This window comes from Mus musculus, chromosome 11 (genome assembly GCF_000001635.26).
Source record: "Mus musculus strain C57BL/6J chromosome 11, GRCm38.p6 C57BL/6J".
NCBI classification, from domain to species: domain Eukaryota; kingdom Metazoa; phylum Chordata; class Mammalia; order Rodentia; family Muridae; genus Mus; species Mus musculus.
In genome coordinates, this window is record NC_000077.6 from 77,762,857 (window position 1) to 77,780,787 (window position 17,931).

A 17,931-nucleotide genomic window follows, 5' to 3' on the forward strand; every position below is an offset into this window, starting at 1 on the left:
CACCATCCAGCAGGGCTCTGCCTCTGCAGAGCCACTCTGGGAAGCGGCAGCCACCAAGATTCACATCTCTGAACAGCTCTATCCTGACCAAGCCCATGAATGTCCAGTGCCTGCCTTGGGTAGAATTCCAAACATTTAGCGCGTCCCTCTGGTGTCTTCCCTGGTCAGTGCAACTCAGCACATTACAGACATGCCCCGCAGTCTCCAGCGGCTAGCGCGGACAAAATCTCCAGGCATGGCCTCTGGGACATGGCCGCGGGGTCCTTGGAGTCCATCGCGGACAGTGTTTGGGCAGCGCTGGGCTCCAGCTTGGCCCAAGGCTGGCGGCGCGCCCTGGCATCAGACCGGCCGGCGTCTATGCCGCCAGCCGCCAGCAGGGGGCAGCCTTCGGTTCGCTCGGCTCGCGCGGGCGCGGGGGGGCGGCGCTGCGCCGCGCGGTGCTGCGCTCCAGCCGGGACCCGGCCGGGGCCGCTGGATGCCGCGTCTCCGCTCCTGCTGCCTGCCGGGCGGGCTCCGGCGGCCGGTGAGTGCGGGGCGGCCCCGCGGTGGTGAACCGGGCCCGGGAGGGTGGCGTGGTGAGTTCGGGCCGGCCGACGGGGCCCACGGGCTCCTGCTCCTTCCCTGTCCCCTGGAAACGGCGGCCCGGACTCCAGGCTCTGTCCCTGGCGGCGCCGCGGCGCTGGACAGCCCGGGTGGGGGCCGATCCGGAGCGGCGGGCAGGGAAAGCGCGGGGCCCTTGCTGGCAGTCTGGGCGCCTGCGGCGGGATAGGGTGGCCTTCGGCTTGGGAGGGCTGAAGGTTTAGAGGACCCAGGTGGCCCAGAGCTGCGGGATGGGGGCTGCAGCCTCGGGACTGGGTCGGGGGGGCATAGCGGGGCTAGGCCCGAGACCCCCCAAATGAAGCGAAAGGGGTGAGGCACTAAGGAAGACAGTGAGGAAAGCGAGCACCTCCGCCGAGTCCTTTATCCCTGCCAGCGGCCTTCACCCTTTCACTGCCAGGCCGACAGCGGGCTCCTCTCAAAGGAGCAGCTGCTAGACAGCTGGCAAAACAATGGAGACCCTGCTTCTCGGGCCCCCTGCTCTTGGGACAGATGATTGGAGGGTAGGCGAATGTCAGGCTAGGGGATTTAGCAGCGTAGGCTGCCCGGAGTAAATGGTTGCCCACTTCACCTTTCCCTGCAGGGGGTGGGGTGTGTGTGGGAAGGTAGGGCAGTCTGCCCCAGGCTTCTGGGAGAGAGCACCGACGCCCCGCCCTGCGAACCTGCCGTGCCAGTTGTTTCGCCAATGGAAGGGGAGGTGGTAGGGTCAGGTGCCCCCGCCCCTCCCTGTGCTAGAGGCACGCAGGTTGGTACCCAGCATGGCCCAAGGAGTGGGGTCACACTCCTGGAAGAGATAAGGCCTGTAGGGACACCCCACAGGTTGGGGCTTTGTTGTGGGGGTATCGCCCTGTGTCAAGGCACATGTGTCTACTGATTAGCCGGACAGGCAGCTGCCAGGATGAGCTAGAGGAGGCTGGAGGTGGGAAGGGAGGCCAGCCAACTTGGTCTTGTACTTATTTTGCCTGGTCTTTTAGCCCACGAGGCATGTGTTTGTCAGCCTTGTAATGTGCGGGGACTGCAGGAAGGTAGTTCCTGAAGCTGGTTCTCCTGTCTAGGGCCTTCCTGCCCTCAAGTAGTTCAACAAATGATAGAATTAGGGTTCATCTCGCTAATGCTCTTGGCTTGTTTGCATAGATTGAGTTTGCCTTTCTGTGACCCTGACATAACCGTGGCTGAGGAGGCCCTGAAAGTGCTCCTCTGGTTGTTGAGTGGATACCCTGGGGGAGTATTGGAAAGAAGGAAAAGTTCACCCCAGGACCAGGATGCGGGCATGGCCACCCTAGCAGGATGATGAGTCTAGTGGATGCTGATTCAGGCTTGCCTTGGCTTATGCTCACCAAATCTGGAGCCTTTTTTTTTTGAGCAGGTTGGTGTTCTGTTGCCATGGCAATAGGCCTGGCTAAACGGAGCTCCCACCCTTTCTGGTTCTGGGGCTACTTTCTATTTGGGGATATTGAAAGTTGCTCTCCTGAGGTCTCTAGCTTCCTGACAGGCCTCCTTGTCTCTGTCACAAAGACCGTCCACCTCCTCAGCTTCCTCTCCATCCTTTTGTGATGAGGCTTTTCAGGAAGGATCTTCCTGGTTGTTGGACAAGAAGACTTGGTTGGTTATATATAGTCTTGGGTGGAGGTGTGCTTGGCTATTTGGAATTGAGGATACTTGGAGTGGGGCCTCCGTTCCAGGAAAACAATGGCTTTGGAATGAGCTGTTGTGTTGTAGGAACCAGGAAAGGTTGCTGATGGTGGGGGTGGGGGTGGGGGTGGGGTTAGGAAGGGTCACAGGCTATAGACACTTCCTTTGAGAGCTCGGACTTTGGCTGGTTGACCACAGGATACGGCGTCTCATTTGTTTGCTCTCTCCTGGCCTGGCTCAGGTCCCAGGTTGTGTGTCTGAGGGCTTCCTCCTCAGAAGCCCTCATCGTATGGATGGTGCCCTTCCTGACTCCAGGACGGTCTGGGCTGACTGCCCAGATCCCCTTTAACAGCTGAGGGGGGCATGTGTCTTAGAAAATTGGGCCCAAAAGTCTAGGGTTCTCCAGCAGCAGGTCTGAAGGTGAACTGGGTAGGGCAGAGTTGAGTTTACGTGAAAGGGGGAATACACCCTGCTGGGGTGGAGCAGGGAGGGGCTGGGACTCCGGAAGTCTCCATCCAGACTTAATGTGCCAAAGGAGTTCAGGGCAGCAGGGCCGTCCTTACTCCTTCAAACCACAAGTCTGTCCCCAAGCCCTGGAGTGGACACTACAGCCTAGAAGCAGAGTATCAATGTAAGTGAGCCCTCCTGTGGAGGGCAAAGCCAAGGGCTGGGGATCCCCTGCATCTCGATGGACAAGTCCTCACAGGACTCAGGACCTGCTGAGTGAAGTCTTAAAAGTTGGGCCTTGGGTTAGGTCCTGGGCGCTTTAAAATCTGTACGCCCCTTCCTCTCCCCGTCATCATTTTCTTTCCCTAAACTGGCTCTACTGAGGCCTTTTATTTTTATTTTTTAAAGCGTTTTCGGAGATAGCCAGAATTAGAGGGTACAGGAAGTGTGGTGGTAGCGAGTGGGTGTTCTCCACTTGTCCCCTTGCTTCATCTTTGTAGATGTAGGAATTGTGTGACTTGTATAACCCCATCCACATTCCCTTGACATGTCTGTTTCAATAATTGGAGTTTTGGATGATTTTATAGGGCTTGAGGGTGGGTTTCTCTTTGCCAGGTCTTTCAACACTTCTACTACTCTGATTTGTGTGTGTGTGTGTGTGTGTGTGTGTACAGTTTATTTTCTGGTTTTCAGAGAGATGTTGGTGCTGGGTTCAAGGTCACACAGCAAGTCTGAGGCAGAGGGCTTTGAACCTGAATTTTCTTTCAGGGAGAGGTTTGGGGCCAGTTCTGTGCTGTCAAGCCCTTGAAGATTTACTGTTGGAAGACCCTGGGTCTTAAGAGGAGATGCCACTAGCTCAAGGTCACACAGACGGGGTGGGTGGCCTGCAGAGCAGTAGCAGGGCTGAGCTGCGGGCTGGGCTGCAGGCAGGAGGCGCTGGAGGCTGAGGTGACACTTGGAAAGGGAGGGCTGGGCCTTGGGCATTCTCCCGCCCTGGTCCTCCTCAGCCCGCAGCTTTCAGCTTGCCGTGGGTGGGAGTGGGTTCCGCAGCAGCTGGAGAGCTAGCTGCAGATGCTGCGGTGCGGGCCGGCTGGCGAGGAAACACAGAGGGCCGCGGGGCTACTGGGCTGCTCTGGGCGAGCCGGCTGATGTCATGTGAGAAGCCTGCACACCTGGAGCCCAGATAAGCTCCGTGTGACCTGACAGTGAGTCACGCGGCGCTGCGGAGCTCAGCAGAACCGACGGGCGCGGCGGGCGCGGGCCAGGTCAGCCTGTGCGACCCCGCATGGCGCTGCGCCATAGCGTGCAGGCCTGGGAGAGGGGCGGTGGACTGGAGGGAACCACAGCTCTGGAGGTCAGAGGCCAAGGGAAAGAGGCTGGGCCCCCTCCGGAAGGCATTTCCTTTGTATTTATTTATGAGTGTGGGGTGGCGTGGGGGCTGGGGAACTGACCTAAGGATCAATCCATGGCAGCCAAGTCAGAGCCCCCAGTTTGGGGAGGTTAATGCTATGTAGTTTCCATTTCCTGGAGTTTCTGCTTTGCCTGCGGCAGGATGGCCCGTTTAACTCTGTCCCAAAGCTGCTGAAGTCACTGAAAGTTTTTGAAGACAAGAGGGCAAGCCTTATACTGGTCGTGGCAAATCCTATTTACTGCTGTGATAACGATGGATTGCTCACTACCTGGTCAAGACTCCCTTTTTCACTTTTTGAAATGGACATTCATCCCACCTCTGACTCTAGAGTCGGACCTTTTGTTTTGTTTTTGGTGCACGGCTGGCATTCAAACCCAGGCTTATCACAGGTGCCCGCCAAACCCTTTACAGCTCGCTGAGCTATACAGCTAGCTCTGCAGAACTTTTAAAGACTTGTTATATGGTTATGTAGAGAGGGTTAAATGTTACATTAAAATATAATTTAACATACATATTTTTATGTTTTCTGTAGAAAAATCCCATTCCACTCATTTTCTCACCCACACTTGGACACACACAGCCCTACTAGCTGATTATTGACATTGTAAGAATTTATAACATGGTCCAGAGAAATGGCCTTGCTGCCAATCCTGATGACCTGAGTTCCATTCCTGGAACCTACATGGTAGAAGGAGAGAACTGACTCCCATTAGCTCTCCCCTTATGTCCACAGTGTTTCTGTGGGGCATGTATGCATATACACACAGAAATAAAATGCAATAATTGAAAGCATATATATATATGTATATATATGTGTGTGTGTGTATTACAAATCTTTCGACTTCTAAAATCTGTATCACTTCCTCAAAGCATATATTCCCCTGTGAATATGCAAATAAAATATTAATATAAATGTGTATATTCAGATACACATACATATATTACAATTTTTTTGTACCATGGGCTTGGGGAGATAGCTCAGTAGTTAAGAGCACTGGCTACTATTCCAGGGGACCTGAGTTCAGTTCTTTTCATTCACATGGTGATTCATAACCTGTAACTCCATTTCTAGGGGATTGAATGCCTTTGTAGGCACCAGGCATGCTAGCAGTGCCTACAGGTACATACAAACAAAACACTTATGCACATGGGAAAAAAACCAATATATACTATCTCACAAGTTGCCTTTAAAAAAATTTAACAGAGCCGGGCAGTGGTGGTGCATGCCTTTAATCCCAGCACTCGGGAGGCAGAGGCAGGCAGATTTCTGAGTTCGAGGCCAGCCTGGTCTACAGAGTGAGTTCCAGGACAGCCATGACTCCACAGAGAAACCCTGTCTCCAAAAGCCAAAAACAAACAAACAAACAAACAAAAATTTAACAGTATAGAATTTTTCTAGTCAGTACACAAATGTACCCCTCTCCCACTTCCAGCCTGGAGAACTGAATCTAGGACCTTGTGTGTTAGACAAGCACTCTAATGCTAAGCTAGACCCATAGCCCCTTCCTCTTCTTCCTCTTCCTCCTCCTCCTCCTCCTCCTCCTCCTGCTCCTTTGTTTGTTTTTGAGACAGGGTTTCTCTGTGTAGCCCTGGCTGTCCTGGAACTCACTTTGTAGACCAGGCTGGCCTCGAACTCAGAAATCCACCTGCCTCTGCCTCCCAAGTGCTGGGATTAAAGGCATGTGCCACCACCGCCTGGCCCTACCTCATTCTTCTTAATAACTTCCTAGTTACTTTATAATTTAGCAATTTCACCAGTGATTTATGTTTATAGATTTGCTATTATAAATAAAGCCACAAAAGATTAGTTATGTTCATTGTGTGGACTATCTATAGATGACCCATGGTAGAATTGACCAGGCAAGGGCTGGAGAGGTGGCTCTGTGGTTAAGAGCACTTGTTGCTCTTCTAGGAAACCTAAGTTCAATTCTGTGCAGCTCATAACCACTGTAACAACAGTTCCAAGGGATCAGCCACCCTTTTCTGTCTTTTTTATGTACCCACACATACATGCTGTTACTCAAGTAAGTGCACATATGCACATAAAATTGAAAAAAATAAAAAAAAATGGACTGGTCAAAAAAAATGTATATAAGTAATTCCATAGATGCCACCCATTCACTCTACTGGAACATTATGCCAAGGCTTACTCTCACAGTATGTATACTAAAGTTAAATGATCCAGGCCTTAGCATGGCTCCTGTGCAAAGATAAAATACTAGTTCATGAAGCAGTTCCTGTTTCTATAATAGAAGTGGCCTGGCCTTTTTGATACTCAAAAAGAAAGACATGGGGTCAGTGAGATGACCCAGCAGGCAAAGGCACTTGCCTCCAAGATTGGGACCTGAGTTCTGAGTTTGCTCCCTTGAGCGTACCTAGCAGAAAGAGAGAAATGGCTCCTGTAAGTTGTCCTCTGACGTCCACCTGTCCACATCAGCTCCTGCACCCAGAATAAATGAATGTCATTTATTTACAGTTTTACAAAAAGAAATCCTATGACTTTGTACTTTAATCAACATAGATAAGAGCCTCTGTTTCCCATGCCCTAATGGATGTTGCTCTTATTAAACTACTATGTAAAAAAAAAAACAAAAAAACAAAAAAAAAAACTGTGCCTGCGTTACATGCCCGTGACTATTATAAAAGCTGAGTTTCTCTTCTTGTTGGGTGTTTGTGTTTCTGCATCAGTGAATTTCCTGTCAACATTCTTAGTAGTAGCTATGGAGGGCTGTGGGCTTGAGCCAATAGATCCATCTGGTCAGGGGCTCACTGGCTCACCTTCACGCCTTTGGGCTTTACTGCCCATATGCAGAGGTCTAAAGCCCAGCTATGATAACTGGTGGTGCACGCCTTTGATCCCAGCACTAAAGAGTCAGTAGCAGGCAGATCTCTGAGTTTGAGGTCTTCCTGGTTTACAGAGCAAATTTCAAGATAGTCAGGGCTACACAGAGAAACCCTGTCTTAAAAAAAAACAAACAACAACAACAAAAATCAAAAACAAAACAAAAGAGAAAACAACAAAGGTCTAGACTTCATTTAGTCACATTGTGCTGGCTTGCACTAACCTTCAATATTAGTTGAATGGCAAAGGTTATGCCTTTGGAGGTGGAAGCAGCAGGCGGACCTCTTGTTCAAGGTCACCCCTTGGCTACTTGTTACATTTGAGGCTAGCATGGTAACAAAGGGCTACCTGTCCCTTCAAAAACAACAACAGAAAGAAAACTCTATATATCATATATGCTACAGGACTTGGAGTTGCCCATACAAATAGCTTTAATTTACTTTGGGAATATGTCAAATATATACTCGTTTGCGTATAATTAATTAGAAAATATGAGTGTATGCGAGGTGTGAGTGTCTGTATTTGTGGGAAATGCACGCTATGACACAGGTGGAGGTTGGAGAACCACTTTGTGGGTTCTGTGGATAATTCAGGTCACTGGCTTGGGTTTCAGATGACAAGTACCTTCAGCTGCTGCACTACTGAGGCAGCCCTTTGTGACCGTCTTGAGAGCTGTTGTGTGGCTGGGTGTCGTAAGAACATCTCCATGTGCGTGTAATCTGTCAGGTGCCATCTGTACTCTGGCTTCCCGCTCCTTTTGTGGTAGGTGCTATCATTGTGTCCACTTTACGGATGAGGAGGAGGCAGCGTTCAGTGTCTCTAAGTGACTTATCTCCAGCAGTAGAGGTGTCACCTTGTTGTCCCTATGTCTCTCCCTGACGGCCAAAGTCTGAGCTTTTTACTAGGTTTATTTACTTTGCTATGTATTTAGTAGGCACTTGGTACACACGTGTTTTCCAGCATCTTATCACAGAGATCGGCAAGCATTCAGAAAAGTTAAAGGATTTTACAGCTACTGAGCTTCCTAGATCCTGCACTCACCACTTCTCCCTCTTGTTTGTCACATTCTTCTTCTTTTTTTTTTTTTTTTTTTTTTTGCCCCAATAGCTCCAGCCCCACTCACTTCGACCATACTTATTTTATATATGTGGGTAAAATCACTGTCTCCAGACACAGCAGAAGACCGAATCAGATCCCTTTATAGATGGTTGTGAGCCACCATGTGGTTGCTGGGATTTGAACTTAGGACCTTCAGAAGGGCAATTAGAGCTCTTAACCACTGAGTCATCTCTCCAGCCCCTGTTTGTCACATTTTTACCCCTTGTCCATCTATGAAATTATATAAGAAGGTTGACATGTCCCAATGCCCAAGGAAACTTAAAGGGCTCAGCATGCTCCACTCGGTCCTGTAGCTTATAGTTACTAGCTAGAATTTGGCACTTGTTTACAGTTGTTTGGGGTTTTTGTTCTTGTTTTTGTTTTTTTGAGACAGGGTCTCACTGTTTAGCTCTGGCTGTTCTGGAACTCAGAAAGTCCCTTCATGCCCTTTCTCACACATTCCTGACCGTTAGTCCCCAGGGATATCCATTGCTCTGGCTTTTCTCACCATAGATTAGTTTTGCCTGCAATAAGTAGAATCATATAACCAGGTATAGTGGTAAATGCCTATAATCCCAGCACTCAGGTGGATCAGAGCCATCATCCTCTGCTACATAGTGAGTTCAAGTCCAGCCTGGTTATGAGACCCTAACTTGAAAAAGGAAAAATTAAAAAAGAAGAAGAAGAAGAAGAAGAAGAAGAAGAAGAAGAAGAAGAAATGATATTAATGTGTGTTTTTTTTCAATGGCTTCTTTCTCATTTCAAATGCTTTTGAGATCATTCTTTTTTTGGTTTTTTTGTTTGTTTGTTTGTTTTTTGAGACAGGGTTTCTCTGTGTAGCCCTGGCTGTCCTGGAACTCACTCTGTAGACCAGGCTGGCCTCGAACTTAGAAATCCGCCTGCCTCTGCCTCTGCCTCCTGAGTGCTGGGATTAAAGGCGTGCGCCACCACGCCCGGCCGAGATCATTCTTGTTCTATGAGTAGCACTCTGTTTTATGAATGTGGCTGCACATTTGCACTGAGTGGTCCTTGTCTTCTGTCTGTCCTAAAATGATAAAGCGGCTGATTGTACTTAAGACGACTGGGTCAGAGTAACTTACATACACACTTACCTTTCCTCCACTCAAAATTAGGAAAAGCTTCCTGGTCAGGGGAGTCAGGGAAAGAAGTCAGAATGATTACAAGGCTAAAGTCCCTGGAAGGAAGGGAGAGGGCAGGAGAGTAAGGGGCAGGGCAGGAGAACTGCAGCCTAGCCTGAGGTTCTGGGAGGTGGTGGTCTCAGCTGCTGGAGCCTTTCATCTGAGGACAGGAGCCACTGGCAAGTCCAAGGAATCTAAGAAGGGTATGGAACTCAGCTCTGTAGTAAACTCAGCACAGCCGAATGAGTTCAGCATCAGAGGCAGCTGCAGCTGAACCACAAAACTGGTTCCGGAGAGGGAGGGTGCAGGCAACCAGGTAGTGGTAGACGCTCAGCTCAGCAGAGATCGGATCTGCAGCCAGGCCTGGCCACATGGGGCTGGCAGTAGGGGAAGGCTGCTTTGTGAGCTGTGGAGATAATGGTAGCAGGACAAGGGTGGTAAGTGACTCACAGCGCAGCCTCCGAAGCCCCAGGCTTGTGATGAGAGACATCTTTGACAGAAAGTTAATAGTTAACTTGTGTCCACAGGAGAGTTGGACTGTTGGAATTTCAGAGCTGGAGGAGGTCTAGATCATTTAGTTCAACCTTGAGCAAAGTGACAGGCTCAAGGTCCCCTGGAGACCTGTGGCAAACCCAGGCCTAGATACAAGATCCTTAACAGTTTTAGTCAGAGCTGTCCCCTGTGGTGCTGTTTTGGTCCTGCCTGTTGCAGTGACAGTGAGGGACAGGCTTATGCCGAGAAGAGGGGTTTATGGAAAATTACTTTTAAGGGACCTTTGCAGCTCAGAGATCCTAGAATCCTCAGACTGTTTGTGCTCATTGATGGTGCTCTGGTGCTGAACCTACAGCCAAGCCAACATTGGGTAAAGACAGCATGGCAGACAGTAGGGTTTTCCGGAGTTGGCCAGGGGCTAAGATCCCGGTGTTTGTCTCCTCCTAAGTCTCCATTTGTCTTCATTTTCTATTCATCTTGACTATCTATGCCTTTAGTGCAGTGTGGGTAGTGACCAGCCAAAGATGCCACGGCCTGGATAGGCTGGATCTGTCTGTGCCTTATTCCCAGCCGCACTTGGGAGGAGACATTCCCCTTAGAGAGCAGAGCCGGTCCAGCACTCTCTCTCCACTCACGGGGTCTCACTGAGTCTAGATGCGGCTGACCAGGTGCTTAGTAGGGGTTTATGCTTCCTGTCTTCCAGCTTCCAGGGACTGTTCATTGGAACATTTAGAAGCACAAATTTTAGTTTCACCTAGGAGGAACTGAGGCTAGAGGAGATGGAGAGATAGCTTAGTTGGTAAAGTTGGACCTGAGTTTGTTCCCCATGACTCAAGCTAAAAAAACAAACAAGCAAACAAGCCAGCATTTGTGTGGTGGAGCACACCTTTAATGCCAGCACTCAGGAGGCAGAGGCAGAAGGATCTCTGAGTTCGAGGCCAGCCTGGTTTACAGATTGAGTTCCAGGACACCCGGAGCTCCACAGAGAACCCCCTGTCTAAAAGAAACAAAAAACAAGCAAGAGGTGGTGGTGGTGGTGGTGGTGGTGGTGGTGGTGGTGGTGGTGGTGGTGGTACCAGCTATAATCCCAGAGCTGGGGAAGCAAAGATCCCAGGTGGATCCCTGGGATTCAGTGGTCCGACATCATAGCCTATTCTATGAGCTTCAGGCTAGTGAAAGACCCTGCCTGAGGCTGACCTCTGATTTCCATATGCACACATACAGAAACTGATCTCAGAGAGGGAACCGGGTTCTTGCTACACTAGATATAAAGAGCTAGTTGACCTAACCAGATTTCTTTCTTTTTTTCAAAAAATTAGTTAATTTAAAAAATTTTTATGGTCATTGGTGTTTTGCCTGCATGCTTGTCTGTGTGAGATCCTTTGGAACTGGAGTTACAGGCAGTTGTGAGCTGCCATGTGGGTCCTAGAAATTGAACCTGGGTTCTCTGGAAGAGTGGCCAGTGTTCTTAATGGCTGAGCCATTTCTCCAGCTCCCTCACTAGATTTCTTACCCTTATGAATACATTCTGTCCTGGTTTGCCTTCCTCTGATGTGATAAACACCATGACCAAAAGCAACTTGGGGAAGAGTTTCCACAGTTCATCATGAAGGGAAGTCAGGGCAGACATTCAAGGCAGGAACCTGGAGGCAGGAACTGAAGTAGAGGCCATGGAGAAGAGCTGCTTACTGGCTTTCCCCCATAGCTCACTCAGCCTGATAATTACCACTTGGGGCCTCCTCCTGCCTGGAGTGGCATTGCCCATAGTGAGCTTGACACTCCCATATCAAACATTAATCAAGAAAATACCCTACAGGCTGATCTGGTGGGGGCATTTTCTTAATTGATAATTTCCCAGACAACTCTAGCTTGTGTTAAATTGACAAAAAACCCTAACCAGGGCATATTCTATCTCCAAAACTCTGCATCCCTGGAGACTAAGCATCTGAAATGCAGGCTGTGTTCTAAATGTAAAGTGCAGACCGGGGTCTTACTTACTCATTCATGTTGAGACCAGGTTTCTTTCTCTATGAAGTTCTGGCAGTTCTGGAGCTCACTGTGTGGACCAGGATAGCCCCGAACTCACAGAGATCTTTGTGCCTCCCGAGTGCCAGGATTAAAGGTATGAACCGTCATACTCAGCCTTGCTCTGGATTTTGGAAATGTAATATGGATGAGTTAGGAACGGTTGTGCATACCTGTAATCTCAGCCGCTCTCAGGAGGCAGAGGCAGAAAGGTTCTCCATGAGTTTGAGGCCAACCTGGTCTCTGTCCTGAGTTTCAGGTCTAGCCAGAACTGCATGAGACTATCTCTCAGAACAAAAAAGCAAAATAAATAAAATACACATGCGTGTGCGCACATGCACACGTGTCTATATATCAAAACAAAACAAAATACAGAAAATTAAATATAAAATAATTTATGTTTATAAATATTTTATGTAGATTACATGTTGAGATAACAGTTTGGATACATTGTAGTAAATGGAACCTTTTTTTTTAAAGATTTATTTATTTATTATATATAAGTACACTGTAGCTGTCCTCAGATACTCCAGAAGAGGGCATCAGATTTCGTTACGGATGGTTGTGAGCCACCATTTGGTTGCTGGGATTTGAACTCGGGACCTTCGGAAGAGCAATCGGCGCTCTTAACCACTGAGCCATCTCGCCAGCCCGTAAATGGAACTTAAGTTTATCTAGTTTGTTTTTTAAACAAAGTTTCTAGTTACTGGCCAAATTTGCCTTAAATTTAAGATCCTGTCTCAGCCTTCCAAGTACTTAGAATTGTAGGTATGTGTCACCCTGCCCAAATTCACCAATTTCTTTCTTTCTTTCTTTCTTTCTTTCTTTCTTTCTTTCTTTCTGTCTGTCTGTCTGTCTGTCTGTCTGTCTGTCTGTCTGTCTTTTTGAGACAGGGTTTCTCTGTGTAGCCCTGGCTGTCCTGGAACTCACTCTGTAGACCAGGCTGGCCTCAAACTCAGAAATCCGCCTGCCTCTGCCTCCCAAGTGCTGGGATCAAAGGCGTGCGCCACCACTGCCTGGCAATTTCTTTCTTTTTAATTGTTATTTATTTATTTATTTTATGTGTGTGGGCATTTTGCTTACATGTATGTGTTTGGGCCACAAATGTGCCTGGTGCCCATGAGGCCAGAAGTGGACATTGGGTCTCCTGGAAGTGGAGTTCCAGATGTCTGTGGGTTGCCATGTGTGATTATACAGAATCAAACTTGTGAGCAATTAGCTTGGGAGTTCCTGGTCTCACTGCCTGCCTGGGCGTTGAACCTTGGCTGGTGGGAGCTTGTCCCTCAGTGGAAAGGGGATAGTGGAGGGCCTTGCCTTGCTTTGGGGGTTGGGGAGAGAGGAAATGCCTAGCCAGGGCCTGGCAATAGGCCATTGCTGGAGGGAATAAGCTCAGAGACCCTCTGTCTGGAATTCAGAGGGGAGGCATTCATGGAGAGAGAGAAATTACACTTAATTTCTAATTAGACGGTGTGGCCTACTTTTATTTTGTGTTCCCTGCTGGTTAGAACAAGAAAGGCCCTCTGGGGCTTCCCCCCTCCCCCTCCCAACCAGGTTTTTCTTACTCCTGCCCCTAATCGGGTATGCATGAGAATGGGGGTAGGTTAGGGCCCTAGGTGCTCTCACATCCTGGATCCGGCCTTCTCTCTCAGGCGGCCACAACTTTCTTCCCTAGGCTATATTTAGGCATTGGTCTGGGGAAAAGGATGTGAGTTTTTCAGGATCCTGTTTATCTAGCCGACCCCACGCCACCCCCACCTCGCAACTGTCTGTCCTGTGTGCAGTCTGGACTTCCTCTTCCTTCCCTTCCCGATTTACTTTGGGCACCCAGGGCATCAGATGGGACACAGCAGCACAGCCACTCATTTGATGACTAGCCCCTAACACATCCTTAATTTCCCAAGAGCCATTTTTCTCACCTGTGAGGACTGAATAGGAAGGGGTATGTGTGAAGCTCCCGATAAGACACATCGTAAAGCCGGGCAGTGGTGGTGCATCTCTTTAATCTCAGAACTTGGGAGGCAGAGGCAGGTGGATTTCTGAGTTCGAGGCCAGCCTGGTCTACAGAGTGAGTTCCAGGACAGCCAGGGCTACACAGAGAAACCCTGTCTGGAAAAACAAACAAACAAACAAACAAACAAACAAACAAACACACGTCATATAAATGCTAATCCCAGGTGCTAGAAAGATGGCTCTGTGGTTAAGAGCACCTGTTACTCTTCCAGAGCAGGATTCAGCTCCCAGCGTCCACATGGATGTCCATGTGATGCACATACAGACAGGCAAAACTCTCATACAAATGAATATTGTTTTAAAAAGTTGGACCCTCCAAGGTCTTTGAGGCAGGGGCTAAGGCTGCGGCTCTGGGGATACCATGGGGGGGCAGTCACGTGGGATGCCCATCGCTTCAGTGGACTGCCTGTGGGGAGGTGATGCTGCAGAGCCCCTTCCGTTTCCTTTTGTGTTCCATTTCCGTTTATGTTCCAGGTTGCAATTTGTGTTTTCTGTAAGTCAAGTCTCTCCAGGCACACCTATGCTTTGGTCTAAAGGGTGAAGTGAAATTAGAAAAAATTATGTAAATCAGGTTGCCTGGTACATCAGTAGCACTCCACAAGGGGTGACTGGTTTATCAGTATCCGCTGCCTCTGTCTGAACTGGAAAAAAACCCTGAATTTCTTTTCTCTGTTTCTACTTGCAGCTACAAGGTGGGGTCCAAAGACCCTGTGTTAAGCACTCATAGTCAGCTGGGGATACAACCCCTAAAAACAGCACACCCACCATGTTTAACCTCATGAAGAAAGATAAGGACAAAGATGGCGGGCGGAAGGAGAAGAAGGAAAAAAAGGAGAAGAAGGAGAGGATGTCTGCGGCAGAACTGCGGAGCCTGGAAGAGATGAGCATGCGCCGTGGCTTTTTCAACTTGAACCGGTCCTCCAAGCGGGAATCTAAGACGCGCCTGGAAATCTCCAACCCCATCCCTATCAAGGTGGCCAGTGGCTCTGACCTGCACCTGACGGACATTGACTCTGACAGCAATCGGGGTAGCATCATCCTGGACTCAGGACACCTAAGCACAGCCAGCTCCAGTGATGACCTCAAGGGTGAAGAAGGCAGCTTCCGGGGCTCTGTGCTGCAGCGGGCAGCCAAGTTCGGTTCACTGGCCAAGCAGAACTCTCAGATGATTGTCAAACGTTTTTCCTTCTCTCAACGGAGCCGGGATGAGAGTGCCTCGGAGACCTCAACCCCCTCAGAGCACTCTGCAGCCCCATCACCTCAGGTAGAGGTGCGGACGCTTGAGGGACAGCTAATGCAGCATCCTGGGCTAGGCATTCCTCGACCAGGACCACGGTCTCGAGTCCCTGAGCTGGTGACTAAAAGATTCCCAGCTGATCTACGTCTTCCCGCTCTGGTGCCACCACCACCTCCTGCTCTCCGGGAGCTGGAGTTACAACGAAGACCCACAGGAGACTTTGGCTTCTCACTGCGGCGCACAACCATGCTGGATCGGGCCCCTGAGGGTCAGGCTTATCGACGGGTGGTTCACTTTGCTGAGCCAGGGGCAGGCACCAAGGACCTGGCCTTGGGGCTGGTACCAGGAGATCGACTGGTGGAGATTAATGGACAGAATGTGGAGAATAAATCCAGGGATGAAATTGTGGAGATGATCCGGCAGTCTGGGGACAGTGTGCGGCTCAAGGTACAGCCCATCCCAGAGCTTAGCGAGCTGAGCCGGAGCTGGCTTCGGACTGGCGAGGGACACCGCAGGGAGCCGGCTGATGTGAGTGCTTCCCTGGGTATCAGGGGTGAGCAAAGAGTTTGTGTATGTGAGCATCTCTCGGTAGTGTACTTAAATGGGTGCTTGAGGGTACCCAGGAACTGTGAGCAGATCTTAGCGAGTGTGGAAATGGGGAGCTGGGCCAATAGGGAGAAGCCAGTCCAGGAGAGGGTGCCCCTCTGGAAACTCATTAAACACCTTTGCTTCTTCTGTGCCTTGTCAAGAAGCTGAAGGAAACCCCCCAAAAGTTCACTGGGAGAAAGTCCTTAGCAATTCAGCTGGACATCCGGGTCTGAGGTTCCCTTCAATGCCCTTTTGGATTGAAGTGATTGAAGTAAACCTTGTGAGTTTTCAAGGGCATTGGGTTAAGATCAGCTTTGGCCTGGTACTATCGGGGGCAGGGTGTGTGTGTGTGTGTGTGTGTGTGTGTGTGTGTGAGAGAGAGAGAGAGAGAGAGAGAGAGATGCCAGTGGGTAGTTGGTGAGAAAGTGTTCAAGTTTCATCATAGCTTATAGCTTAGAGGCTTGGGTACTATATTTGTTGAGCCCTCAATTGGAGATGTAGGTTAACAGGTGCCACTTTGAGATCTGAGAAGCTGTGAGTATAGGAAGCCCATGTTGTTTAGATTTCAGGGGTGAAAACAATATGGCAAATGACCTAAAATCATGGCTATCTGGGATGTCTAGCTGCCATGGTTATAGTTCTAGGTGAGATGTCCTCTCACCCCGAGTGAGCAAGATACTAGGAGTCAGGGCATAAAGAACTTATAAACAATGGTTGTGGTTTAGGTTTATCTACACTACAAAGACAGTCTGCAGTCTGACTGTCTGTGAGATCCACTAGTTGTGATCGCCATGAACTCCAGTGGGAGGCAGGAGAGCACTCAAATCAAATGCATGGTTAGGTCTCCGTGGAACACCAAGTCTTATAACCTTGGTAATCTTTTGGTGCAGGGAGAGTAAAAGAATTTTGAATGTCCTGTGTGGACATGGTGTATGACAGACTAGGTGGCCTTCAGTCATTGTTCTTGTCCAGCTGTGTGTTTTAGCATTGTCCAGATCTATGTCCTGCAGCCTGAGCAATGAGTGACTTGCCTGGGACCTTTCAGCACTAAGTGATTAGCCAGATGTGATAAAGTTGGAAAGGGGAGGAAGTGGGGAGGAAGCAGGCAGAGCCCAGCTCCCAGTGAGGGGGAGTAGGATGCTTGGGGTGATGAGGATGCTCAGGGTGATGACCCAGTCTCGAAGTCTACTGGGTCCAGAGGAGGCTAAGAGAGGCAGGTCAGACCTAGGCAGACACACTGGACTTGTGTTCCAGGCCTTCCTGTAGTGGAACTGGTTGGGTTTAGGCAGCTTTGCAGAGGGAGGTTAGTGGGTAGGATAATGCTTCTATAGAATCCAGAGAGGGACCTGGACTTATTCATTTTAGAGGTATACACTGAGGGCCAGAGAGATGGCTCATCAGGTAATGGGGAATTCACTTACCATGCAAGCTTATCAGTCTTAAGTTTGGTATCTGGATCCCAGAGAATGAGAGAACCAACTTCTAAAAATTGTCCTCTGACCTCTGTGTGCTTACACACACACACACACACACACACACACACACACACACACACACTAATATTAATAAATAAGAAGAACAAGAGGAGGCTAGAGAGATGGTTTAGCAGTTAAAAGCACTTGTTGCTCTTGATGAACACCCAGGTTTGGTTCCCTGAACCTGTATGGTGGCTTCCAACCAAACATAACTTTAGATCCAGGGGATATGAAGCCTTTTTCTGACTTTCTGGGGTACCAGGAATTCTAAGTCGCATATATGTACGTGCAGGCAAAATGTTCATACACATAAAAATAAGATAAATAAATCTTTTTTAAAAAAAGCAGAAAAAGGCTGTGTGTGGTGGTATATATATGTAATCCCAGCACTCAGGAGACAAGCAGGTGGGTTTCTATGAGTTTGAGGCCAGCTGGGTCTACACAATGAGTTTTAAGACAGGTAGGACTATGTAGAGAGACCCTGTCTCCAAATTAACAAATAAGCAAGCAAACAAAAACAAACAAACAAAAAAAGAAAAAAAAAAAAAAAGAGGAGAGAGACAGACACATTGAACATCTCCTCTCTGTTAGCTGCCTAGCTAGGCTGAACTCAAGGAACCATATTTAAAGGAAGATGTGCAAGGGAAATACTTTTATCTCAGAACCTAGGTCATGGTATTCTACTACACTTGTCTCTTTTTCCCTCTGCTGATACTGCCTTTAACAGGTGGAATTTTCTTCTCAAACACAACCCCCCCTGGGGCATTGTTGCCAGCTCCCTGCCGAGCCACAGCCATGCCTCTGGGGCCCCAGAGCCTGGCATCCCAGATGCTACTGTGTTTACTGTTTATAGCTCAGGGACTGTCCTGGCATCTCACATTTCCCGGGCCCTTTACCTTCCCAGCTGCTGCTGCCGCCCCCTCCCCAGGGAAGAGGAT

At 49.1% G+C, this 17,931-nt stretch overlaps 1 protein-coding gene across 18 annotated transcripts in view; it reads left to right on the forward strand.

Moving 5' to 3' along the window:
• Nucleotides 1–383: 383 nt before the first annotated feature.
• Nucleotides 384–17,931, forward strand: part of Myo18a (myosin XVIIIA) — a 102,749-nt gene continuing 85,201 nt past the window's right edge. For 10 of the 18 annotated variants that reach the window (XR_003949466.1, XM_006533596.3, XM_017314624.2 and 7 more), the window contains exons 1-2: nt 384–523; nt 14,379–15,458. Coding sequence is in view for 17 of the 18 variants with exons in the window: in XM_006533596.3 (XP_006533659.1) it covers nt 14,460–15,458 (999 nt within the window). In the remaining variant the exon portion in view is untranslated. Of the gene's footprint in view, nt 524–2,494; nt 2,861–14,378; nt 15,459–17,931 lie in introns of those variants that run through there. The other 8 variants (XM_006533603.4, XM_006533604.4, XM_006533606.2 and 5 more) reach the window with 3 other exon arrangements.